The sequence below is a fragment of the Strix aluco genome, chromosome 15, assembly GCF_031877795.1.
Source record: "Strix aluco isolate bStrAlu1 chromosome 15, bStrAlu1.hap1, whole genome shotgun sequence".
Lineage (NCBI taxonomy): Eukaryota > Metazoa > Chordata > Aves > Strigiformes > Strigidae > Strix > Strix aluco.
Genome location: NC_133945.1, coordinates 20,416,750 through 20,442,916, shown reverse-complemented (window position 1 = coordinate 20,442,916; position 26,167 = coordinate 20,416,750). Strand labels below are relative to the sequence as shown.

The following is a 26,167-nucleotide window of genomic DNA, read 5'->3' as shown; positions in this document are numbered from 1 at the left end:
TGGAAGATGATTTTTCTTTACAAGTCCTCATCAGAGGAGTGAAGACATGACATAGGAATGTGAATATTTTTAGCTGCATCATGTCTCTGACTTCATGAGAAGACTTTTCTTTCTTCTAGGGGAGGAAGAGGCACCCACATGAGTTTATTTTAAAATACATGTTTAGCTTCTTTCTAACAAATCTGTTTGAATTGTACCAGAAGTTGAGAAGAAGCTTGCAACTCGATATAGAAGAGAAAAGCATGGAAGAAGACTCCCTTAGTGATGATTATGACTCTGTTGAGGAGGATGTGTTTTCAGAACCATCTCCCACTGAGGAAACAATTACAAGCTTCGAAGGCCTTCAGTTGCATAGCAGTAGATCACTGCAGAAAGAAGCTTCTGAACATCAGGATGCTGGGAGATGCTCTGGCCTTGATTCTGGTGGCCTCACTGTGTTGGAGTTCAACCAGGACCAAAGTAGTAAGTCTCTGTGTATTATATACTACTACAGTACTATAATAATAATGGTTCTTTGAGAGCATTACTTTTAAGGGAATTGCTGCTGGTTAATCATTAATGGTGACTCCATACTTTCGTGAGTTTTCATGCTCTTCAGCAAACCTGTTGTTTTAATCTCCTAATCTGGGAGACTTGCATCCTCTTACTACTATGTTAAGAAGTTTTTTTGCAAAGACAAACATATAGCCCTGGTTAATGCACTTACGTCACCAGGTCTAAACACTTGAACTAAGATTGTCTCAAACTGTCTGAGATTTCTCAAGAGATATTTACTTTTTTTTAGTATATTTTTAAATTGTTTTTGCGGTAATCCAGGTGGCCAAATCTTCCCAGTCTCAACTTCGTCCGTTTCACATCCTGGGTGCTGGGTACTTGTTGTCATAGCATGTGCTATTCAGCCCTGATGAAAGCTGTATTAATTGCAGAAAACATATCTATCTGGCTATGAGACACTTCTTTTTGTCAGGTCTTCTCCTTTGGAGACCTCAATGTCCAAACCCAAAACCAGTCACTAGGTCTCAAAGATGTTTAGCTTGTTAAAGGTAGAGAGGTCAGGCAGAAACCAGACTGAATTCAGTATTTCTCAGAATTCCCTCCCTACTCATTTCAGGTACATTCATTGGTTTTGGGATTTGGTTTTGGTTTTTCCTTTTTCCTTATCCATAGTTAATTGCTTAATTTAAGAGGAACAATCTTTGAACAAACTGAGTAAAGGAGTGTTCCTCTCGTCATAGAGGTGAGTGGAGTGTGAATGGGGAGAGGTGGCAAAAGAAGAGATAGGAACAAGGGATGGAGCAGCAGTGAGAAGATCTTTGGGAGAGTACATGTTGTTTTTTTTTTTTCCAGAGAGAATTTCAAAGCTGTGATGCAAACAGTGGGGTATTAAATAAAATCAAGGTATGAAATAAAAAAGGAGGTATCAAATAAAAAAGTGAAGAAATACTCTTATGAACTACTCTAGGCAACCCTATCCTCCTTTGAAACTTCTAAGTAAGACAACATTTTAGTCTGTATTTTAAGAATTTATTTTGGTATAATGATGTTAATAAGTGACTCAGGACTTCTTATTTATTTTGGCTTTTCTTGACAGTAATGCAGGTAAATATCTGGTACAGATGAATTATATTGGTACCTTATAATGAAGTATTTTATTTTGTTTCACTCAGTCAGTGCAAGTCATGCATGTGTACTTCTACATCAACAGAACTGTATCAGTGAAAGGGAGGGAGGATGGAGGTTATCACTTTAACTATGCCAGCATAATTAAAGTGGCAACATTTTAGCCGTTAAGATCCCATAAGTTTTCCCTTGGCTGACTGCTCCTAAATATCTCTGAAGTTGATTATTTATTTTCCCTTATTATCTTGCAGAAGTGAAGCCACTACGAGTTCTCTCGGCAAAAAGAAAAGATAATGCTGAAATGTACATTCCTGTCAGACCGATATTGGTAAAAAATAAAATCACTCGGCCACTATCTGCTGAGTTCTTGCACCAGGAAAGACATGAAAGAATTTGTTCTAGTAAGAAATAAGAATATATAATCTCAATAAGAAGAGTTTTCTTGCATTTTCCTCCTCTGACTCAGATGTAATTTTAGTACATCTGTCGTGATTTTTCTTAACGGTTGTCTTTTTTGGTGTTTTTTTGGTCAGGTTTTTTGTTGTTTTTACCACCTTGAGTGTTCTGACTTAAGTAAAATTGTGAGAAAGTCCAGAGCCTGTATACTTCAGTTTTCTGCTACATCTTTGCTACCTTCCTTTTCTTTTTCCTCTACAGCATAAGACTTTTTCCTCTCCCTTTCAGTCCTTGTGCTTTCTCTGTGTTTCCCACTTTCCTCATGGAGATCTGTTCCCTATGGTATTGAGAGAAGTGCATCTTCTCAGAATCAGCAGTTGACACTTTGGTGGAAGATTTTAACACAATGCGTTTATAACAATAAAGGCATAGTTTTCCACAGCACAGCAAAACTAGCTCTGTTGCTGCTTGGGCCTGTACTCCAATTACACCTTGAACACTGCAGATCTGTCTCCAGTGCTGGGGTAGATATGCTGCTATCTAGTACCATACTGGAAAATGTTTTTCCTGAACTGGAGAACACCATTTTGAAGGCACTGCTGCTTATTCTACAGATCTGCTGCTAAGATGTGGTCTTCACCTGGGCTAAAAAAAGCCAAAAACTAAACCCCAAATCTAGGGCCTGAAATCATGGATGCAGTTGTTATTTCAACACAGTCCTTAATTGAACAAGCCTGATGAACTTGAGTTTTGAAAGGTCTGAGAGAAAGTTTTCAGACTTACCATACTGTGTGGTTAAGACACTTTTTTCAAAAGAGCAGAATCCAGATGTGTCCCAAGAAAACAGTAAAGTGAACCGTTTTGAAAAGTCAAAATATTAGTTTCTTAATTGGCAGAAAACCAAATTGAGGAAAAGAAGCTAATTCTTTTTGGCTTCAGAATAAATCCTCTTTGTAGCTTCTGAGACCCTCACCCACCATCTGTCTGAGCAGATGCTTGCTTTGACCACTTTCCAAAGATGTGTGTAGCATTTTCTCAGATTATAATAATGCTTGTTAGAACTGTTTCTGTCCTAATTTTAAATCCTTAAATTAATTTCATTTCAGGGGGTGGTATAGTTCAGAAAAATAAAAAGGACTTTATTCTGTCCTGTATTTGCAGAGATCACCAATGCTTGTTGAAAGTTTTTATGAGTATAGATGGCATAGGGCTTAAAGGGTGTGAATGCATGCAAATCTCAGTTCAGTTTTAACTTCCTGTCTTTTCAAGGTAGACTTCGTGTTACTAGTATCCACTACCATTTTGCTCTCCTGCTTAGTAAACCTCACTGCAGCATTTTGAGCACGCTTGCATATCAGCCTGTTCATCCATATCTTCACTTGATCTAAATGTCTGTACAACTTCGGTTTCTTTTTTTTCCTTGACTTTTGAAGTCCTTGAATACAACCATTGCTTCTCTTTTAGTCCAATCTCAGATCCTCTATCGTTAAATTTTATTTCCTTTCCTTTAAACCTGTTTATAGGCTGTGATGTTTCGATTTGTCTGTGATGTTTGGGAAGATTGGGATGCATATGGGCATTTTGATGACTACTTAAGTGATAAGGTCATTTATTTTGCCTTGCAAATAGCAAGTCCTGACTCCCCTTGTTTTGCTAGAACACTCTGGGGATTCCTCCAAAATAGCTGAACACCCCAGATACACTGAAAAATTCTGGTGTGCTGAAATTATATATACTTCTTTTTCAATGAACTGTTAAAAGGCATTTACATTAAATACTGGAACAAGGTAATTACAAAAAATCTTAACGCATAAAAATTATGCTTCTCATTTATCTGTTTTCCTCCTCTTATGATACTGCTTCAGCTGTTGTCTACAGTAGATGCATCCCGGAATCTTAATATAAAACCAAATTGGAGCAATTCAGCCCCACTTGGGATGGTTACAGACTGCTAGTAAAGCCCTGTGTCAGTAACTAAATCAGATGTTTCAAATGTATGCTGCTGTAATGTTCCATACTTGTATGACTGCACAAATGAATATTCCTTCCTTCTTTTGGTGGCAGGACCATTAAGTCGACCAGAAAGACCACTTTCAGCAACTCGAAAGAATGTGTGTGAGAAGGATCCTGATCTCTCGGTTTCAGCTGTGGTTAAAGCAGTGCAAATTGAAAATGAAGTCTTGCAGAGAGATCTGCAAAGGCAGACAGTTTCGACAAGCCCTCAAAAGGTATGGCAAAATACAGAAGAGGGCTGTTAGATCGAGTAGCAAAACTCCATGAATTACAATCTCTTATACATTAAGATTGTGTATGAATGAATGATGATGCCTCTTAAGTGTAACTGAATTTGCATTATTCTTCCACACGGTGGTTTTCTTTAATCCGCTTCCTCAGGCTGGCATCCCACAACTCTCTCTTGATTTCAGGGATCACTGAGCAGCTGATAGACCAGTCACATGATATGTCTATACAGTCAAATGCACAGCTGCAGGCCCGGTTGAGGCATTTTTATTCTGGAAGTTTCTTAGACAAGATAATGTGTGATTTCCATACCAATAAATCCTGCCTTTCTACTGGACTCATGAATATGGGCACTGCTCCCTGTTAATACATGCTGTGCTTTTGGAGCAGAGCTGTCATGCACTGTTAGCTCTTAGTGAGGAGGAGCTAGTGTGGGTTTTCTGCAGCAATGCATGTACATCTCTTAGCTCCAACAACCATGTTTAAAAACAATTAAAAACTCATAAACAAAGAAAACAACAAAAATCCGTGCCCTTCTGATTCAGGTCAGACCATTATTCCTTGTTAAGTTAAAGAATAAGGAGGTTTGTGTTGACAATCCTAGCTAAACTTTGAGCATTACCAATAATTCAGTTCTCCTAACAGAAATAAAGTACATAAAGAAATTTGAGCAAAAACTGAAATTTACAAAACTATCTGATATGGACAGTGTTCATGGGTTCAAAGTCTGCTTCCAGTTTGGTGTTTAGGAGACTCATTTTTATAGGAAGGAAAAGAGAGAGGCCTAGACATTCTTGGAGTTACTCATTTGAATTCTGGGTGTCCAAGACAGCTGACTACTTTAACGTAAGCTGATGCTCCCTGAAGTTGTGAGTTGGTGCTATGATGAATATATATCCAGTGTCATCGCTGAGCCAGCATTAGGTTTCTGGGGAGTTTTGGTTAGAAACAAAGGTGAGAATGTTCTTTTAATATAGGTAAGTACTTTACATACGATTTCACCATCTAGATCAACTTTTCAATTTTATTCCTTGTGTTTTTGAGATGTTTATAGCTTTGTGATTGAGAGAACAAATTCCATTGAATATTCTCACATGATATATCTTCTTGCTAACATTAGGACTAATTTTAACATTGTTGTGCTTAAATGAAAAATAATAAAATAATACTTAAAATAGATGTAATTTTACCCTGACACTTGAGACAGAGTTTCAAAAACCCACTGTGAGTTTTCAGTCTTAGAGCTGACCTAAGGGATCTCCCAGAAGTAATTTATTTTTTCTTACATAATTAAGGGAATGTGGAACTTGGCCTTTGGTATCTAAACGTGTAACAATGCAGGATTTTTAATACCGAAAAAGTAATTAACTTCTAAGCATTTTAAAGTCCTACTCTTCAAAAATTACAGAAATGGAAGTGACCTAAGAACAGAAGGACTGCCATTCCTCATCTGACTAGCTGTTCACTGTGCTGAGTATTGTGTCTCTGACAGAAGTTACCAACAAATTTTTAGGAAAAATAACAGAGGGAGCAGGATATACTTACAAAGTGGGATACAGGTAGAGAAAGAGCCCATAGCACTGTAAGAACTGCAGGACTTTTCCTCTGTTTTCTCTTAGATAGTGACTACTGATAGTTCGATATTTAAAAAAATAAATCAAGATTTTTATTCTAATAAACCTGAGCTTTTTTGGGTTTAAAAGTCTGTATGATCCTTTTTTGGAGAAGGAGGAAGTCTACGCAGACCTGTGCCAAAGCTTTGGCCAACTCTGAGTCCTATCAAATGTATACAATGAGATTTCAGACATATATATATTTTTAAATAGTCATCAGAGAATGCTTTTACATTACTTTTCTTCCACATAGAAGATCAAGCTCCAAGCTCACATCTTTCACTGCAAATCAAGATCAATTCTGTTAAATGTACTTTAATTTAGTGTAGAGTTACAGATTAGTGAAGGTTAACTGAGACCAGAGCTGGGCTCAGCTTATTTATTCCAGAGATGTAGATTGATACTCATTGGTATGTTGAGAACAATGTGAATGAAACATGTTAATCTTTTTCTTACTTAGAAGAAATTTTCTGTTTCATCTGTTGTTTCTGCAATGGCTGAACCTCCAGAAAAAAGAAAGACAAGGACTGCAGTCACAAAAGCTGTTGAGAGAATTTGTCCTTTTGGAAGCAGGTATATATATTTCCTTCAAGGCTAGCTATCTTTTTTGAAGAGGTATTGTTCCATATACCACCAGGTGTAGTGTAGTACCACTACACCTGATAATCTCTAGACACCTGAGACATCGTGCAAGTAGTAGCAAATCAGGGAGAAGGTTCCAGCCTTGGGCCAGTCTCTGTGGTTCAGGGAACTGCCAGCATCTCCCTCTGTTTGTCTTTGTGTCACCTATGTATTACTTTCCCAGACTGCCTCAGAACCAGCTGAGAACTGGAGCCCAGTCTTTTAACCCAACTCTGTGTGTCTAAGGTGGGATGCTGCAACAGTTGTAATTCAGTGTGGGGGTACCTGAGATTCTTCTGTGGGGTGTGTGGGTTCATCCCATCATCTCTTCAGCTTCCCACCAACTAAACTGTTTCTTAAAAATACAAGAATTATGAGGAAGTGACACATAAATGAATATGTATGTTCCAGACAACAGAAGAAACTTCTGAAAGTCCTTCCGGAGCCTGAGAGCCATTCTGCCTGTGATAATGACATATTCCTGTCTGACAACAAATTGGAAGTAGATTCCATGTTGAGAGAGAAGGTTTGTGTATATATGCACCATAACTGATGCTTCCCAGTATTTCTGAAATAAAAATACATTGAATAATCTGTATGCCACTGCTTCTGCCCCACAACTATGGTGGGGTAAGAGAAGAGAATTTATTACCGTTCCCTTGTTCATCAGAATGACAAAGGAATCAGACAAAGAATAGAGAGCTGTGTTCTCCTTAGGCTTTGTAAGAGGGTGATAAGTTTTCTTCTCTTAAACTGCCATAGATTTATTAGTTGATGTGGAACCCAGAATGATTGAATGTCATCCACAGAGCCTTGAGTTTGCAAGCTTTTTGCTTTTGACTCGTCAGTATTGTAGTCTTAGCAGTCTTTATTTTGTCCACATTTTATTGTTTTGTCACTTATGTTTGTGCCATATTTTGTTTTGGTCCAGATGACAACCAGTATGGAAGTACATGATGCCATTTATGTGACTATGGAACTTCTTTCTAACTGGGGAAATCCAGTAAACGTGGGCCTGAGCGAGGTGGAATTCTTTGATTTATACAACGAAAAGATATTTGTGTCTCCTCATGATGTGGACATTCGAAATGCTGACAACCCAGGGGATTTGTGCTGCTTGGTCAATAAGAATTTAAATGTAAGACAGCTTCGTCCTGGATGGGAACATTTCTCATTATATTTCTTTAATATTCTATCACTGGGTTTTTTGTTTAGAAACGTGATTGCATTTTGAACCTGACTTGCATAACAACAATCTGATAATTAAGAAAAATACTAATATTGCTTATTAGTAACAAATCCAGCTTTCCTGTCCAAGATGTTGGTATTCAGTTATAATTTTGTTTTAGAACAGAATTGGATTAATTTGCCTGACTTAACTGAGCAACTGGAAGGAGGCAGCTTTAACTCTGCCTCCTTATGTATTAGCTCTGTGGTATTGTCTTGGATGAAAGAACACACTCGGTTTTTAGAGTATTGTAGTGTGATCATAGTGTCTGTAGAATGAGATCACAAAACTTTAAAGACAGGGGATTTCACATTTTTACAGTATGTCTGCTGATAAACTTTGGTAATTCTTGTGATCTGAAGGTATAGGAGCTTCACTGCTAACTTCTTCCAGATGTTCAATATGAGTTTAAGTAAATTTAAGAAGGAAACATGCTTATTTTCTCCTGCCCCTGTCTTATCCTTTTACCTAGGGAATAATCATGGAAGAATAAGAATATGTAGGTAAGTAGTTTTGAACAAGAGATTAAGAAAAATGTGTGGCACGGTAAAAGTATTTCATGGCTGTTCTGTGAGATAGTAAGATGAGGAGACATGAGGTGCTTACATACTGAAGACAGTGGACAAAAGACGACTGGTATGAAATTCTGATGCTACTGAAGAGATTAGCAAATGTCCATAGTCCTTCAGACACACATAATTTCATTTGTGCTGCACATTCACTGTGTGTCCTTTGTCTCCATGGGCCTTCAGATCTAGGATTCTAGTAAAAATTAGTATGATTTCACTGGATGAGGATGCTAAATGACTTAGTCTATTAAAAAATATAGATTCTAACTCATTTCATGCTAGTGGTACTTTTCTGCTTGCAGGATGAATGAAAATAGAAAGAAGGCAAATATGCAGTATTTTGAAATTTAGTTGAAACTCAGTATGGAGTATTATTTCCATACAAATATTTTTACTTGAAACATCTTTCTTACTGTCTCCTGAAAATTGTAGTTTGGGTGTCATAAATACCCATTCTCCTTTATAGGCCATGCTCCCTGGCAGATGGCACTCGGTAGTAGTAGCAGTAGTGACTCTCAGACTTTCTAGATAATTGTAAATTATGTAGTAATATATTCATTAAGCCATTATAAACCTGTTATTCTCAGCATTTCTCATGTATTTATATGTCCCATTATTCTTAAGTAATGAGGTTTAATATTTCATTGATTAATATATTCCTTTGATTTGTGACACTGTAATCTCTCTTGAAGCTGGAAAGGTGTTGCGTGAGAGAAGATGCAATCTGGACAGGGAATGTGGTCTTAGAATGTGGATATGTGATAACTGAACTGCAGACTCCTCCAGAAGTCAAAGCAGCATTTCCAGTTTCTGTACATTTCAGATCATACAGAAAAGCTTTTGGGTGCATTAGAAAAAAACCTCAAATTAATGAATCTCCGAGCAACTAATACTTTCAACAGAATGAAAACAACATAAAAACTTACTTTGGGGAAAGCTCACTTTACCATGGTTAAAACACTTCCATCTCTGATCATTTAGATGTACGTTAGTCTTTGAGAATAGACATACTCTCAGGGATTTTATTTATTTATTAGTTTATTTATTACCCTTGCAGACTGTTAAGAGGAACAATTAAATTGTGTCCTCCCTTGTACTGTGTGATATGCTGTAAAAGAAAAAAATGCCTGGCAGAACATCAGGTGCTCTCAGCTAAGGAAATAGTGCCTGATGGGATCTAATGCTTAATAAGACATAGATTAGGCATTTCACTGAAATTGTTTTCTGTAAACCTTTTTGATTCTTACATGCATATATAGGTCTTTTAAACCTCAGAATAACAAAGATAGGTAACTGTAATTCTAGAAATGTCTAACAAAGCTATTTCTTCACAATGATGAACCCTCAGACCCACATCATTCCTCTGCACAGTGCTTGAGCCTTCCTTTACTCTCCATCAGCAATACCTTCAGTGCCCACACAAAGCCGTGTCTCGGGCCAGTCACCCACAAAATCTAAGACCAAAGATTTCCATTCCATTTTTTTCCTTTGATCCAGTTCAAATGCAATTCCTACTCCTGATATATCAGGTTCACCCTGATGGTTCAAAGAACCTTTGGGCTAGATTTTTCACTGCTAGTTGTAAAAACAGTAACTCAAGACTCGAGTACATCATGTGAAGGCAAAGCCATCACCATCACTCTTACTGGTAAAACTTTAGAGTCCTCAGTCTCGTGAGTTTTGGCATAGATTCATCAAGGTGCCTTCAGGTTCTGGTGTCATGTCTTTGACGTACTGACAGAGACTGTAACACCTGTGAGTTTGTGTATCCTCAGTCCTAAGCAGTTACTTCCACTGAAAGACAAAATGATCTCTACAGCTGCCTCTCCCTCAAGACACAATACTCGGCCTAGCTCTGATATGCCTCTGGAAAGACCTGTTGATCTCTCCAGAGTCCATTTTGGTGCTGAAATCTGGTGCCCTCCTGTGAAGGCACTTCTGGCACTATCTCAGTACACACCAGAACCTATTGATTTCTAGGGCATCAGGTCCTGACTTGAGAGGTCTGGAGATGATTGCTCATCAGATGTTGTCTGCTGTTGGGAAATGATTTTTCTTAATCATTCTTGTACATAGTATGACTTCAGTAACATGATCTAGCTTTGAAGTTGATCCTGAAATTGGGTTCACACTGGGTTGAGGCCTACCCTTCATTTCTTTGATGTTAAGAGGCTTCTTTCTTTTTTAATATAGAAAGGATTAAACCTGTCTGGCACTCTTATGGCTGTTTATGCCCAAAACTGACATTCAAAGCAACAGCAGTCTCCCAAAGCTTTTTGAGAGGCCTCTGGGGCAGAGATATCGTGAACCATCAGAGCTTGGAATACAAAGATGACCGCTCTGTGAAATCGATCTATTTATGATATCTTTGAACAGACTGGCAGAGCTCTGTCCTTACCATCATTAGGCACACATCTAAAGTACTCAGTAGGAAAGTTTTGTAGATACTGCCTTCAGGAAAAACTGAAAGTCTCACTTCAAAGTGAAAGGATATGGAAAAATACCAACTTTGCATATCTATTGTGTGACTATATGTACTCTGTATCCTTGAAAATACAAAGGGACCTAATTTATCTATTTATCTGCTAATCTTGAATCACTGAAATGTTGTCTGCCCTCTTTCATCTCTGTTTTGGGGTAACATTTGACATCAGGTATATTAATATTTGACATTTTGATTCTGAAACGCTTTACTCCTTGCTTCTTTCTGAGCTGCCACACATCCTCTTCCTCCATTTCAGAACATGTAGAGGTAGCAGTTCTGAACAGTGTCCAGAATTAAGCATTCTTTGGTACTTTAAAATGTCTTGATTGTCAGTTGTCTATAAAATTCATGTTGGAAGTTTCTGTGATACCTTAGAAAATTTCAAGTGTCAAGTCCTATATATTGCCCTAAGGAATAGATCCATAAGTGAAATTAGTTGTCTGCAAAGCCTGCTTAAAATAGAGGCAGTGAAATAAAATTCTATGAGATTCCCTTCTTTAGAGATCAGAAGAGAAGTGTAAGCACTTTAAAAAATTGTGAAATGATTATACAGTGTCCACTGTGCTCAGTGATCCCCTCTAGTGCCTGCAAAGCTGATCAGTTTGATTAAAATAAACTGGGCTTGCTCTGACCCTGCAGTTACAAAGCATGGCAGGCTGCCTGTCATTTGTGAGCATGCAGATGTCTTACTGGGACAGCAAGCAGCTGACCTTTATCTAATTGTCAGGTGGTTGTGAGCTGTCTTACAGGCAGGAGAGTCGGATTTCCTGTTTGGAAATGAGGTTAAGGTTTTGCTCTTAACGTAGTAGATTTTATTAAATGGCTACTTTCTAATCGACGTATATTTTTCTGTGGGGTGGTGAGTTAATTAAAATATCCTGCTTTAGGAGAAAGGGTATTAGTGACAGTCTACTTCTATGTGTTTTTAGATCACGAAGGAAAGCTTCCTTTGGATGTGCCCTTTCCATCCGCCCGTCCAACTGTACTTCGTTATCCGCAATCCCACCCGGTCACGTGACTTTGGTATATCCAAGATCAAGATTTGGAATTACAACACAACAATTCCCAGTGTAAGTAGTCTTTTCTCAACTCCTCTGTATGTGTGCTCTGCCTTGCCTAGGGAAACTCAGTTTGATCTTGTTTCCAAAAGTATGAAATAAAAGTAGATACGATTTTCTCTAATAAAATAGGGAGCTAGGAGGGGTCCACGTCTACTGTGAAATTTGCTTTTGTCTTAATGGTAAGCGGCAGCAATGTAAGTGTTCACGTTTTCATAGGCACAATGAGCATTTTCTTTCAAAGCTATTAAAGATCTCTAAAGACCTAATAAAAGGCTTGCATATTCTGTCACTTAATCCTTTACTGTGGTGAGAAATAAAGATATAAAGGTAAGTGCATCTTAATATTCAGGACTTTCAGTTGTTTTATCACAATATAAATAAATATATGTTTAAATATGTATTTTCTCATGTATATAAGTATAAATAGGTAGGCTGTTGCTCGATTTCAGTTTTGTCACTTTAATTAAAAAGTATACTAACTGTGTGTTCATAATAAAGCAAGTAATCTTGTGTTACAAGAGAGACATCTCATGGCAGATGGTCTCTTGTTTGTGTGTTTGAATGTCGCCATGAAAATTATTCTTGTTTGTACACTGCAATGTTAAGAAAAAGATCCCAGGTACTGGATCAAAGAGGATTTGCTGTCCTGGATTATAAATAAGAGGCTTTATCCCTCTGGTTTTTCTCTCATCCATGTTCTTATATAAGCACATATGGTAATTTATACGTACGGAAATGGCCATGGAAAGGACAGCTTAAACAAATTTACTATAACATGATGTATATTTATTTTCTGGAATTTTAATAGCTTTTTCTATTAAAATGTGGGCTACAGAATGTTCCATCATCATTACAGAGTGCGAGAGGAACTGCTGGTTTTGGAGGTAATAATACGATTTGTTACCAAACCTATTGAATTTAATGCAGGAAATACACATAAATGTATTTCTGTGTTTCAAGGCACTGTTTTTTAATAAACCTCTATGAGACAAACTGTAAAATCTGTTAGGAGTATAATCCCATGGATTTTGGTGGCAGTGCAGCAGTCTACACTGACTAAAGAAATGTCTCATTATCCTTAAGATGAAAGAATAATACAAAGCAGTTCTGCCTAATTCTATGGGGTTTTTTATGAGGAAGTTTTGTCTGAGAAGTATAAAACCCAAAAATACAGTTAGCTAACATTTTTCTTCCTGCTAATGTAAATCCAGAGCCAGGTTTCTGTGTGTTTTTTTGGTAATCATTTAAACCTCCTTCTCTCCATCAAAAACCACATAAGTGAGAGGTCCCCAAGTATTTCTTCAAAAAATAGGCAAAAAATTAATTCAGGCCAGTACTTCTGTATGTTTGAGTTTTAGAACCTGAGTCTGGCAGTAGAAAAAATATGTCTGAAGGAAGCCGTAAAAGTCAGATTACATCATTGTCATAGATTCCTTGATTCATTGAATTACAAGGAAGGTCTCAGAGAATGCTTCATCTTGCTTTTATTTACTTCAGATGAGGTCTGTGAAAGAGGAGGTTATTTTTAGTCTGCAAGAAGAGATCAAATGTAAGTAAAGGCAGCCAGTTCTTTTCAAATGTCTGAAATATTCAGACATTTTGTAAATACTTGCTACAGCCTTGAAACTGCATCCTTAATTGATGCTATTAAAACTCTTTTCATAGGATCCAGTATAATGTCCATTGTCAGTCTTCACAAATCTGTGAATGCAGTTAGTACTTCAATGCATGAAGGTTTTAGTTGCTTTCCAATTGGATAATTTTCTTCTTCAAGCAGTTGCTTATATGCGTTGTTCCCCCTGTGTGTATGTTCATGTCCATTCTCTTTTTGAGTTTGAGATTTTTTTCAGTGCTGGACTGTCACTGGGGTGCATTGCTTGTAAGGATGTAGCAGCTTTGTTCCAGCAGAATTGGGTTTATAGAAGAACTTTCTCCTTCTAGTTCCTGACTTCTTTTCTATTGCTCCTTCTTTTTCACACTTCTGCGAGAAGTCAGGCAGAGGCAACTTCAAGTCCTTTGTCCAGGTGTAATTTGCAGAAAAGTGCCTCCGGTTTTAAGCTTTGTCTTTTGTGCACAAATACCACTGAAATGACCAGAAATGCTATCACTGTTGCTTCACAGGAGAGCACTAGCCCAGCAGGCACTCTGTAAGGGCTGAAGATGCAAGCTGGGAAGGAACATCAAGAGAAACTGTAGAACTATTTTCACAAAATCTTTCATTTTTTTCTCTTTGACACTGATCATACCTACTTGCTTGTTCTTGGACATTGTGCCATTCTAATTATTCTTCTTTTTCCTAAAAGACCTGCTTTGGATGAAGTATTGAGTGTTTGTTTACAGGGTGGCTTCCTGATAGAATTACATACGAGGAAGGAATTTCTCCAACCTCCTCGTGCTCGAGGAGATTTCAGCAGTGGTACTAGGGAAGCTAACCGTTCTGTCAGTCTTTCCCACCACATCTGATCACTAAGCAACTGGAAGCTCAGAAGAGGAGTGGGAGGGAATAAAAAAGAGCAGTTCTTAGTCTTGTGTCTGTATGTGTTTGTTCTTGGAGTCCCTGAGATCTGTTCATATTTTTCCTCCCTGAGCCTCAGTCTGCTTAGAATTTTGGTGCAAGAGATTTTCATTAGCTCTTCTACCGATTCTTCATGAATAGATGGTTCCTCTGAACTATCAGCTGTTACTACAGGAGCTTGACCCCTACAAATCAAGGGGCCCTGATGTTGTCCACCCGAGGGTGTTAGGAGAGCTGGCAGATGTCGTTGCGAGGATACTCTCCATAATCTTTGAGAAGTTGTGGAGATTGGGGGACATCCCAGAAGACTGGAAGAAGGCTAATGTCACCCCATCTACAAGAAGGGCTTAAAGGAGAATCAGGAAATTATAGGCCCATCAGTCTTACTTCAATCCCTGAGAAAGTTATGGAACAAATCCTCCTGGGGCCTGTCACAAGTCAAATAAAGCATGTGGTTGGGAAGAGCCAGCATGGATTCACCCAGGGCAAGTTGTGCTTGACAAACCTGATCGCCTTCTGCAACAGAGTAACCTGCTCGGTTGATGTGGGGTGAGGGTTGCACATTGTCTACCCAGATTTCTCCAAGGCTTTTGATACGGTTCCCCACAGCCTTCTCCTAGAGAAGCTGATGCATTATGGTCTAGACAAGTGATCTGTGTGGTGAGTGGGGAACTCTCTGCCAGGCTGCACCCAGAGGGTGGTGGGTTGTAGCTCCTTTTCAAACTGGCAACCTGTCACAAGTGGAGTCCCCCAGGAATCGATATTGGGCCCAATGTCATTTAATATCTTCATAAGTGATCTGGGTGATGGGATCAAGTGTACCCTGATGAAGTTTGCTGACGATACCAAACTGGGTGAGGAAGCGGACACCTCAAAAGGAAGAGCCACCCTGCAGGAAGACCTGCATAGGCTGGAAGAGTGGGCTGACAAGAACCTTATGAAGTTCAACACGGGCAAGTGTAAGGTCTTGCACCTGGGAAAACATCATCCAGGAGTGCAGCACAGGCTGGGATCTACCTGGCTGGGAAGCAGCTCTGTGGAAAGGGACCTGGGTGTCCCGGTGGACAACAGGCTCAACATGAGTGAACAGGGTGCTGCAGCGGCAAAGAAAGCCAACGGGATGCTGGGTTGCATCAACAAGGGCATCACCAGCAGAGATAAAGAAGTCATTATCTCACCCTGCTCAGCGCTTGTCAGGCCACACCTGGAACACTGTGTTAGTTTTGGTCCCCGCTATACAAAAAAGCTGTGGCCAGGCTGGAGAGGGTCCAGAGGAGGGCCACGAAGATGATCAAGGGACTGGGAAGCCGTGTGAGGAAAGGCTGAGAGAACTGGGTCTGTTCAGCCTTGAGAAGAGGAGGCTTAGGGGAGACCTCATCACCATGTTCCAGTATTGAAAGGGTGGCTACAAAGAAGACGACGACTCCCTTTTTATAAGGAGTCACATGGAAAAGACGAAAGGTAATGGGTACAGGTGACTCCTGGGGAGATTCTGATTGGACAGAAGAGGAAAATTTTTCACAATGTGAACAATCAGCTAGTGGAAGAATCTCGTCAGGGAAGTGGTGGATTCCCCAACACTGGAGAGTTTTAAGATTCAGCTGGACAGGGTGCTGGGCCATCTTGTCTAGACTGTGCTTTCGCCAGGAAAGGTTGGACCAGATGATCCTTGAGGTCCCTTCTAACTTGGGATTTTATGATTAATGCCTGCCCATGTTCAGCTGTCTTTATTGTCCTAGAAATGTCTGTACCTTTGGCTGGTTCATCTTAATGCAGTTTGGGCACCTCTTTTGCTTCCTACAATACCTATCCCAGACATTCCAAAACATCAGAGAGTGGGAATTCATTTCACACTGAGTGGAATAGTAATTTTGAAGTGACTGGCCCTTTTCTGTGCTTGACTGTCCCTCTTTCAGGGAGAATAATCTCCACCATCTCATTTTGTGATGTTTTCTCTGTCTACATGTCCTCCTGCAGTACTGGTGAGATTCATTTCAAAACATGCTGTCCTTAAGAGGTTGCTGATTTTAATACTTTTCAAAATATACATGTTTATATTTCTGTGGTTCCATGCAGTTTATATCTGTTCCCAGGTAAAAATACAGAACTAAGGTTTGAGTATTCCTAACAGCAGTGGAGGCTAGGCTGTCATGTAGTAATGTTGCAGTTATCCCAAATACAACCGTGAATATCCAATATCTCTAACATTTAAGGAGGACATTAACAGTCTAGACATACAGAGATTCAAAAGATAACATTACTTGGGCATCCTGATGGTCTTTCTCTTCCCCATCATAATTTCAGGCAAAGTCATGTAGTTAGTTTTAATATATATAATTATTAAAGTGTTTTGATCCCCAATTATGTTAATCTAGCAGTGTCCTTGTTCAAGGGGAAAAAATATCACATTTTATGGCCAAATGCATCAGTACAGACATATAGCACTTTATGATACTCTAGGAGTAACACAGGCAGCCATGACATAATGGCCAATTAAACTGGGTTTACAGCTGTTCTCTGAGAAGTTAGTGAAGGTTATCTTTTTCTATCAGGAATGTATCAGGAATGTGTCTTGCATTCCTACACCTACTCCTCTCCCTCAACCACAGCTTTCTTGTTATGCCTGCACCTTCTGGTTTTCCCGCTCTGTGGGTCCATATTACATTTTTTGCCTTATACATGTTATTATTTGGAAAGCAGTAGAAAGGAAGCTATAAAGACTTGCAAGCTGTAAAGAGCGCATACAGTAGTGAAGAACTGGAGACACTTGTGCTTGAAGGTGATGGAGTAACTGGTTTAGGCTGGGAGCAGAGGAAAATTTAAATCAGTATTCCAGGAGAACTGACATCCAGGAGATGAGCAAGAGGGATGAAACTGAAGCTTCTCACTTTTCATGAAAAACTTCTCAGTTTCCATGAAAATAAGGAAAGAACAGAGAGTCTTTAAAGACTCCACATGATGGACATGTTATGTAGAGGGCAGAAAGGAGATGGATTTTGTCTCATCTTCTATATTTTCTTTGAAGATACCAGTATTTTTGTCAAGAGGGAGAAAAGGTTAGATGGAAATGATAAGGAGAATAGAAAAAGCATTAGTTCCAACTTCAATGGAATGCAAAAATCAGGTTTTAGTGGGTGCCACAGAAAATGAGAACATAATGTTGTGAGCGGCAGAGTTGTGTCTGAGATAAAAGCTAGTTAAGTGTTGGAATAGGCTATCAAGGCAGATTATTTGAAAACTGTTAAAAACAGATTTCTTCACAATAGTATAGGTTATTTTGCTTTCTTCAGTGGAAAGAAGTGGACCTGATGATGGGGTTTTATGTCCTTTCTAGTCCTGTTTTTCTATAACTCTTTGTAATTGTCTTTAACTCAAGTGGCTTTGATCTGGGTGGTTGTTTGCTGTGGAACATGTCACGAAAGTGGTGAATCTTAAAGATGCTGAAGCAAAACATACCTCTGGAATTTATATCCTGATCAAATATAATTATACTTAATCTAGGCTTCTTTGCTCAAGCTTTTCTAAATTTTAAACCTTGTCAACTGGAATGGTTCACAGTAGTGTCTAGCACGGTTTTTAGTCCTATTAAATAAAATCTTAAATACTCCACAGTATTTTTCAGTTGTTTGAGCTTTTGATTAAAAAGTGGTCAAAAGCATGATACTGATATGGGGTTTTAATTGTTTACATCTGTTTATTGGTTAAGGGTCAGAGTTCCAGAACAGTGATATCTGATGCTTGAACAGCATAATTGAAATCTGCATACTTTTATTTTTGTAGGACCTTGATGTTGGAGCAAAGAACGTGAAGTTATATGTTGATGAGAACCTTGTATTTGATGGTGAACTAGAGAGAGCCTCTGGAGATCTCACTGACCATAGCACTACAATTGACCTTACAGATCACAAGCAAGATATCGCTACATATTCTTCAAATGAAAGTAAAGAAGTAAATGCACCTGCAGTCACAGAGAAGAAAGCAGACCAACATTTTAAGTGCTTACAGTCAAACAGTACTTCACTAAACTGGAAATCTCTGCCAGAAGAAAATCTTCTTGAACATAAGATGAACTCATTCAACTTTACAAAGAAAAATTTGTCTGAGTTGGAGGATGATCTAAAAGTGTTGCCATCTCAAGTTTGTATAAAAGATGCCAAAGAGAATGCAACAGTACAAGCAGTTACGGAGCATGTTCAATCTGGTGGTGAACTCACTTTGAACGAGCAAATGGAAAAGCTAACAGGAAGAAAATTGTCTGATTCTACAGGTGCAGTTCCTTCTTGGTTACAGTCACCTTCCCAAATAACAGAGAATAATCAAGATACTTCCAGTAAGCAGAAGCCTCCCTGGCTTGCTACAGAACATTGTTTAGGCTTGAGATTTCAAACGCAGTCAGATGGCATCATGAAAAACTTTTCAGATATGACTAATGAGGATGTCAAATGTCGAAGAAATGAACTGGGAAGATCGAGTAGTAGAAATGCAAATGGAGATGAGAGATCACAACTGCTAACCACAAAGGATGGTGATGAGGGCTTGGACATTTGGGAACCATTTTCTAACAAAATTTGCTGCAGCTTACAGCACCCTGCAAATGGAAGGAGAAGTGTCAGATCTGTAAAAAAGGCAGGATTAAACACTATAAATCTTGGAGGTGATGATTCCGCTCTCAAAGGTAAGAGGTCACAACAGCAACCTTAGTGCAAGTGCAGACATATTCTCCATTTTGCAGAAGCACAGAATCATTTAGGTGGGAAGGGACCTCTTGAGATTCCTGGAGGTGTAGACAGGGGGATTTTAGTTTTGCTTTTTGTAGTATTCAGTTTTTCTCATTCATACTACAACAATGCTCAGAGTCTCTCTCCTTGTCCTACACCTGATGTGAAATGCTCTTCTTCTGAAAAATTTACAATCTGAGTTAGTGCTTATAAATTTATTTGGAGAAGATTGAAGACTAAATTTCAATAAATCATATTCTAAAAATTGGCAGTCCTGCAGACAGCAAATGTTTACTAATATCAGTGAAACTCTGCAAAAAGATAAAGTGGGACCTCAAGGTAGTGAGTAAATTTACAGTTTATTTGTGTAGTAGGTTTTTGTTTGTATAGTATGTTTGTGTCTTTCCCAGTGAGAATATATGCTGAATATATTTATTCAGAGTGAATGAAAACTGTCCTTATTTTCCCTTCTCTGCTCATGTCGTTGCATACCTCTTTCAAACCTCTCCCGCAGACATCTCTGCTTATTTATGAAGAGTTTTCTAGTAAATTTAGCTGTTATCTACTCCATGCTTTGGATAATCCTTGTCATCCTTCTTCAAACCTTTTTTAGTTTGCCTGGATCCTGTTGGAGGTGGAGAATCCAGATTTGTGTAGCTGTGTTCTGCCTCTGGCAGTAGCCAACAGTGTGTCCCCAGGGAGGAGTATGAGAATTGCACAAATTCTGAAGTTCCTGCTCTCTCCCAAACTCTGGCAATCTATGGCTAAGAAATTTTCTGGGTGTGGGGTAATATTTTTGTGCTTAACAACTGTAAATAACACATGAATAGAATTTCTTAGCCACATGTTCTACTTAGTCTCGCTTTTAACCAACTTTTTTGGATTTCCTTTGCTCGGGATATATTTTTAACCTCCCCTTTTCAGTTTCGAGCCATGTGTCACTCTGTCTCTTAGTTTTTAGATCCTTCATAGCCCTTCTTTGGCATTCTTTAATTCTTCAGCATTCAATAACTTGTCTCAAATGAAGAGAGTCTGGCAGAATAAGGACGACAAGGTCCAGGGAATTGGAAAAAGAAATACAAATTGAAATTTTGGGACTGGTTTAGCATCAGAAAAATTTACATGAAAGTGTAGCTTGCTGTATATTGTATTTGGGTATTTACATTAAAGTAATGGTCATAAGGGACAGGAAATATGCCAAAATACAAGAATGCCAGTTCCAATTCTACAGCAGGTACTCCATGAATTTTTTGGACAAAGGTGAGGAAAATCGTTCTTATTAAACTTAGAATGTCTGAATTTTTCCTTCTCTGCCCCTCTGTGGAGAAAACAGCAATTTTATAAGTATATCTGAAATTATGCCTCAAAGAAGAAAAAAGTACGGAAGTAGTGGGAATAACTGCCATCTTCCTTTCACCCACCTACTCACTGCAGCCCATTTGCTGTTTCACACATTTTGCCATATCTCTGTTAGATGAAAAACTTGTCGACATTATGGAAACTGTAAATAAATCCCACCTTAGTAATTTCTGTTCAGTTGTAACAACTGTAACAATTTAGGAGTTCTAATGTAAACTATAAGATGAGTGTTATCACGATTCTAATGATAATGGCCTCTAACTTTGCTCAGAGCACGTTTTGTCATCTGGTGCTTAAAACTCCCAATACATGTTTGTCCCTGGGAAAACTGCATGCCATCTAGCAGCTTTTATTCTCTCTGTACTGTACTGTGCAGGGTAAAGCCATCTTTAAAGTGGAGCTGAGTGAGCATTAACAACAGGGAAACAGTTTTAAGTGTTTCCCTAAGAGTGGTGAATTTTAATCGGGACGGGGCTAGGGGAACTGCAGTTTCCCAATAGCAGTATGTGACAAAGGGGAGGCTGCACAAGCTCATATGCAATGTCACAGCACACCTTTGGTCACTAAATGAAGCATAATGAGAACAACAGACATTAGAAATAGCACGTACGTGCATACTTGGTTTGAGTTAATGTTGCTATTAAAAACATACAGTTTTTCTTTGAAAACTGGTTTAATGTGCAAAGGAAATGATAGAAGTATGCTGATAAAATTTGCAAATAAGATATAATTTGGAGTATTATGAGTTAAGAAGATTGAAGAACTGCACAGAGAGATGAACTTGAGGACTGGAGTAGTAGCAATGGAATGCAATTCAATAGTACTGCTTGCAGGGTCATTTGGGGACTAATAACAAAAAAATTAAGTTGTAAGCTGAGTAATCGTCAGTTGCAAATGACTGAGGAAGAGAAGGATCTTGGTTGAGTAGTTGATACAGATTGACTATGAAATGCTCGTGTGACGCAGGCGTGATTATAGCAGTGCACTCCAAGGATGTATCAGCAGAGGCATTTCTGTTAGTTAGGGAAATGTTAATATCTCAACACAGGCACTCGTGAGATGTCAGTTGGAAAACTGCAGTTCTGATCATCCATTTTCAGGAAAGCTGATTACAAAGTGGAACAGATACAGAAGAGAGCTTTTAGAATGATTTGGGAAATGAAGCGTGTGATTGCAGCATGGAAATATGATTGCTATTTATAACTGCAGGGAGTAAAAATGAGATTAACACAACAGAGGGAGAAGAAAGGTGTTTTTTTCAAGCTAGTGTTGCCCCAAAATGTAATTTCCTGAAGTTTTGAGAGGAGTTGTATGTGTGTTGCCATCAGAAGCAGGACAAGGGACTTGGTGATTCAAGACAACCCTCCTAAACCCACAGGGCAGATGCATGTGTGAGTTGTCATTATTTCTGGACTTTGGGATAGCATCCATCATACAATCCTCTCAGGCATGCGGAAGGCTGGGAATGTGTCTGTAATATCTGTAAGTGAAATACTCTTTATCTACAGGCAGAGTTTATTGTTCACATGGCTCCAATAAAAATAATGAATTTTAGATTAAAAAAAATGCCAAACTCCCTAAGCCTTCAGCCCTTGACCTCTGCTTTTGGCCCCTTCTCTGCTTTCCTTTCAGAGCTCCACTTCTGGTGTCACTCCTTAATGCAGCTAACAAGCCTGTTAACCTCCCATTGAAAATCACTCCCATTGAACTGCTGTAGAAGTGCTTCAGAGTTGTAATCTCTGTACTGCTTAAAGCTCTTAACATTAAAAAAAGTTAAAAAAAAAAAAATGGAAAAAACCTCCAAAACAAGGAAAGCCAGTGGATGTCAACTACACTTCTGTACATGCTCCTCCTGAAATTCTCAAGCCTTGTCATTTTAAAGTGGTGAATTTGACATTGTAAAGTGGTGATGCAGTATCTTCGTCAGGTAAATTGTGAGGCTCTGGGAAGTACTGTTTGGGATCACCCACCCCATGAGTATCCATATGGACAATGGTTTGAACAAGAAAGTGACTTATAAATGTCTGTTGTTCTCTGAAATATGTGCCTTTGCTTCCTATCAGTGTTTCCCTTGTGGGGTAAGGAGGAATGGCCAGGTTGGTCTCCAGCCTTTCATTCTGGAAGGCAACCCTCTTTCAGGTAGTCTCCCATCTGCTTTAAAATTCTTATTTTTTCTCACTTGTCCCCAGTGTCAATGGTTATTGTCCATAGGTAGATTAGGAACATTGCCTCTTTCCCAGCATTTCCAAAAACAAAGTTAAAAGTTAGTCTTGAGCAGTCTTTTGGGAAAATGTTATTTTGCATTTTACAGCAATTGGCATTTATTCTTGATAACCATTTGTTTTAGTATCTACTCAAGGATATTGTACAGAAGTAAAATCTAGCCCATGGGCCTGTAATTGTTTAGAACTCCACTTGCTTTTCTTCATTTATTTGAAGAAAATATGTAAGTGACAGCTTTATTGAAAATCTTTGCTATTATCTGCTCTTAATTGTTTTGAGATGGAAATTAAGGAGCTCCCCAGTGCGGTCGCAAGGAGAGCATGCTTTGCTCCCACTGTGCCCCTCTAACTTGTTGTTCCCACTGTGTTCCTGTTAGATACGTTGTCATTATTCCCCTTCTACATCTCACACTAGCTGAAAAGTGAGAAAAATATTTTGGACATTACCTGCATAGAATGTGATGCTCACCTCATCCTCCTTGTGTGCTGAACCTACTTCTTTTCTCACCAGTTTTCTTTATATACACATGGCTGATTTTGACAGAAGGCACTAGCTTTTCTCTATAATGCTTTAGAAACTTAACCAATTCAGCCATTTCCAGCTGTGTGAAAGATCTTCTGCAGAAGTGCAGACAGATGATTTAAACTATTGTGACAGCCACACAATAAGTATCACTGGGCAAAATCCCAATTTCTCTAAGTGTTGGGTGAAGAATTCGCAGTCTGAAACTTAGTTGCATTTTGTATCTTGGCATGTTTTGAAGTCCTCTGCTCTTCAATAGTTAAAAGTGATTGTTTTCGTTATGTCTAAATGGAGAAGGGCAATTGGGACATGTAGCCTTCATAATAGGGAGGTGATACAAAAGATACAGAATTTCACAGTAAGGGAACACAAATATGACCAGCATAATTCTGGAAAGTCCGTGTTGTGGTGGTTTGCTTCCAGTCCTGTTTATGCATTAAATGCCTATGTAATGTTGTTTTCAGATGAAGACTTTTCTATCAAGGACATAGCAACCTCTAGAGCAAAGTGGCACAATGAACAAGAACACACTCTGCAGGAGTCCTGGAACTCCCTGGTAAAGTTTAATTATTCCCATCGTGGTCGAATCTCTAACATGGATTTTCAAGGGGATATCTTTGATGAGTTTCTCCATCAACAGAAAATCAACCGGCCTGGAGAATATCAGCAAATGAGAAAAGAGGGACTACAAACACTACCAAAAAGGCCAGAAGAAGAAAACTCTATGGAGGCACATGACGGAAATGATTTTAAAATTCCTGTTTTACCTTATGGCCAGCACTTAGTGATAGACATTCAAACAACATGGGGAGACAGACATTATGTTGGTCTTAATGGAATTGAAGTTTTCAGTTCTAAAGGAGAGCCTGTTCAGATTTCAAAAATAACAGCTGAACCACCTGATATAAATATTTTACCAGCTTATGGCAACGATCCCAGAGTAATAACCAACCTAATTGATGGGGTAAATCGGACGCAGGATGATATGCATCTCTGGCTAGCACCATTTACCCCTGGAAAACCTCACTTTATCTTTATTGACTTTACAAATTCCTGTCAAGTAGCTATGATTAGGATTTGGAATTATAATAAATCTCGCATACACTCTTTCAGAGGTGTGAAAGACATTATAATGGTGTTAGATGAACAATGCATCTTTAAGGGAGAAATTGCGAAAGCTTCAGGAACGTTGTCTGGAGGTATGCTATCGTTTCTTATTTTCTTTGTGGAAACAGCAGTACAATACAAACAAATACATTTAGCTTGTTTGTTATCACTTTCCCCTTCAAAGCAAGCTGGCACTTTGTATAGTATTTAGCCATTTTAATTTCAAAATGTAATGCAAAACCCACTAATGCATTCTTCAATGATACTGTGAATTTTAGCAGCATATAGAGCTAATCCCTATTCTGAACGATGTCTTAGCAACAAGGCCATATTTCAATAACATCAGATAGTCACTAAACATTTAACAGTTGCAGATTCTGACTTGCCTTCACAGATATAGTCTTTTGGAAAAGGTGATGGAGAAGCTTTTTCCCATTTTCTTTTATATGTATTTGAAATTTGGCTTTCTCTAGGGTTTTCTGCTCTGCAGTATAAGTTTGAGAATGAACATACTAATTATATCAGTTGTCAGTATCAATTTACCATATATTATCTTTAAACACTACTGCAAATTAAATGTAAAGAAGGACCAAAAATAGTTTTTATCACTCTATATATTCTTTTGTATGGTTTCTACATTTAATGCTGTATGTTGCCTTCAGCTCCAGAGCACTTTGGGGATACTATATTGTTCACTACTGATGATGATATACTTGAAGCTATATACTGCTATGATGAGACATATGATGGAGAAATGGAAAATGCCAGCTCCTTGAGATACGAGGAAGAGCTAAAGAGGCCAACAACTGCTGATAGGGAGGGAGATGAAAGACCTTTTACACAAGCGAGGTTAAGAACAGAGGATCAACAGGTAGGGGCCTCTGTGTTCAGAACTCTATAAATGTCTTTCTGAAACACCACATGGAAGTGATAGACACTGATTTCCATGATGGAGTAAAGCTCTGCAGAAGAACTAATACAGCTATTTGTCTATTTTGAAGCATTTTTTTTTTCACCAGCTCAATAATTTATGTGATTGTTTTAAGTCCAAAAGGTCCTCCAAATTTTGTTTTTCCTGATTAGTTAATAAGACTGCAAGGAAGACCATACTGGATTGTATGTATGTATTTTTTTTTACTTACTTGGACAGAGATTAGAGGGAAGTCTTTTTGATTTAGGTACTCCTGAAGGTTTATGCCACTGTCAGTGATTTTTACCGTATGGTAATTCATGTAATGAGTAGCTGTGGTCCCTGTCATTCCAAACCAAAGATTTTTCCATGTTTTCCACACAGAGTATACTCTTGCTAGTTTCCTCCTCCACAAATTAAGTATTTTATGTGAGAAGGATCTCCTCCTTTCAACCCTCCCCTTCTTTTTTCCTCTTTCCTCCTTTGAGAAGCATCTCCACAGGTCTGTGTGCATTTTGCAGCACAAAAGTACTCCTTTACTATTCTATGCAGTAGGTATTTTACTGCTTGGAGGAAGGCCATATTTTGAAGTACTGGAGTCTTGCCTCATACCATTCCAGCCCAATGGTCCAGTGTCTGGGCAAAGATCCCACAAGATTTTTTGCTCAGGATGGTGTGGGGCAGTCTTTGACCTGATTTCCATGAAATCTTCTACCTTAGACTCTTCATGAGCACCTACTGTTGCTTCAGTGAGGTTATCTTTTTCTAGGGGATACAATCTTACTTGTAAATATGTGAGGACATCCAGAGCTGAATCAATCCAAATTCCAGCTGGTTTAGCTAAAGTGCTCCCAGTGATACATGGTTCCTAATGTGCTGTTGTCAAGCCTTCCTGTTCTGTCTTGTCCTCTTCTCCTGGTGGCTTATAAGACAAAGGGAAACATCATGATGTTGGAATTTGATCTCTCTTGAGATCATG

At 38.6% G+C, this 26,167-nt stretch overlaps 1 protein-coding gene across 5 annotated transcripts in view; it reads left to right on the top strand.

The window, feature by feature from the left end:
• KATNIP (katanin interacting protein) overlaps window positions 1-26,167 on the top strand; it is a 66,296-nt gene that overhangs the window by 13,055 nt on the left and 27,074 nt on the right. For 3 of the 5 annotated variants that reach the window (XM_074840403.1, XM_074840402.1, XM_074840405.1), the window contains 10 exons: window positions 201-462; window positions 1,872-2,021; window positions 4,081-4,244; window positions 6,331-6,443; window positions 6,903-7,017; window positions 7,423-7,629; window positions 11,703-11,843; window positions 18,130-19,024; window positions 23,636-24,370; window positions 24,941-25,149. In XM_074840403.1, coding sequence (XP_074696504.1) covers window positions 201-462; window positions 1,872-2,021; window positions 4,081-4,244; window positions 6,331-6,443; window positions 6,903-7,017; window positions 7,423-7,629; window positions 11,703-11,843; window positions 18,130-19,024; window positions 23,636-24,370; window positions 24,941-25,149 — 2,991 coding nt within the window. Of the gene's footprint in view, window positions 1-200; window positions 463-1,347; window positions 1,399-1,871; window positions 2,022-4,080; window positions 4,245-6,330; window positions 6,444-6,902; window positions 7,018-7,422; window positions 7,630-11,702; window positions 11,844-18,129; window positions 19,025-23,635; window positions 24,371-24,940; window positions 25,150-26,167 lie in introns of those variants that run through there. The other 2 variants (XM_074840404.1, XM_074840406.1) reach the window with 2 other exon arrangements.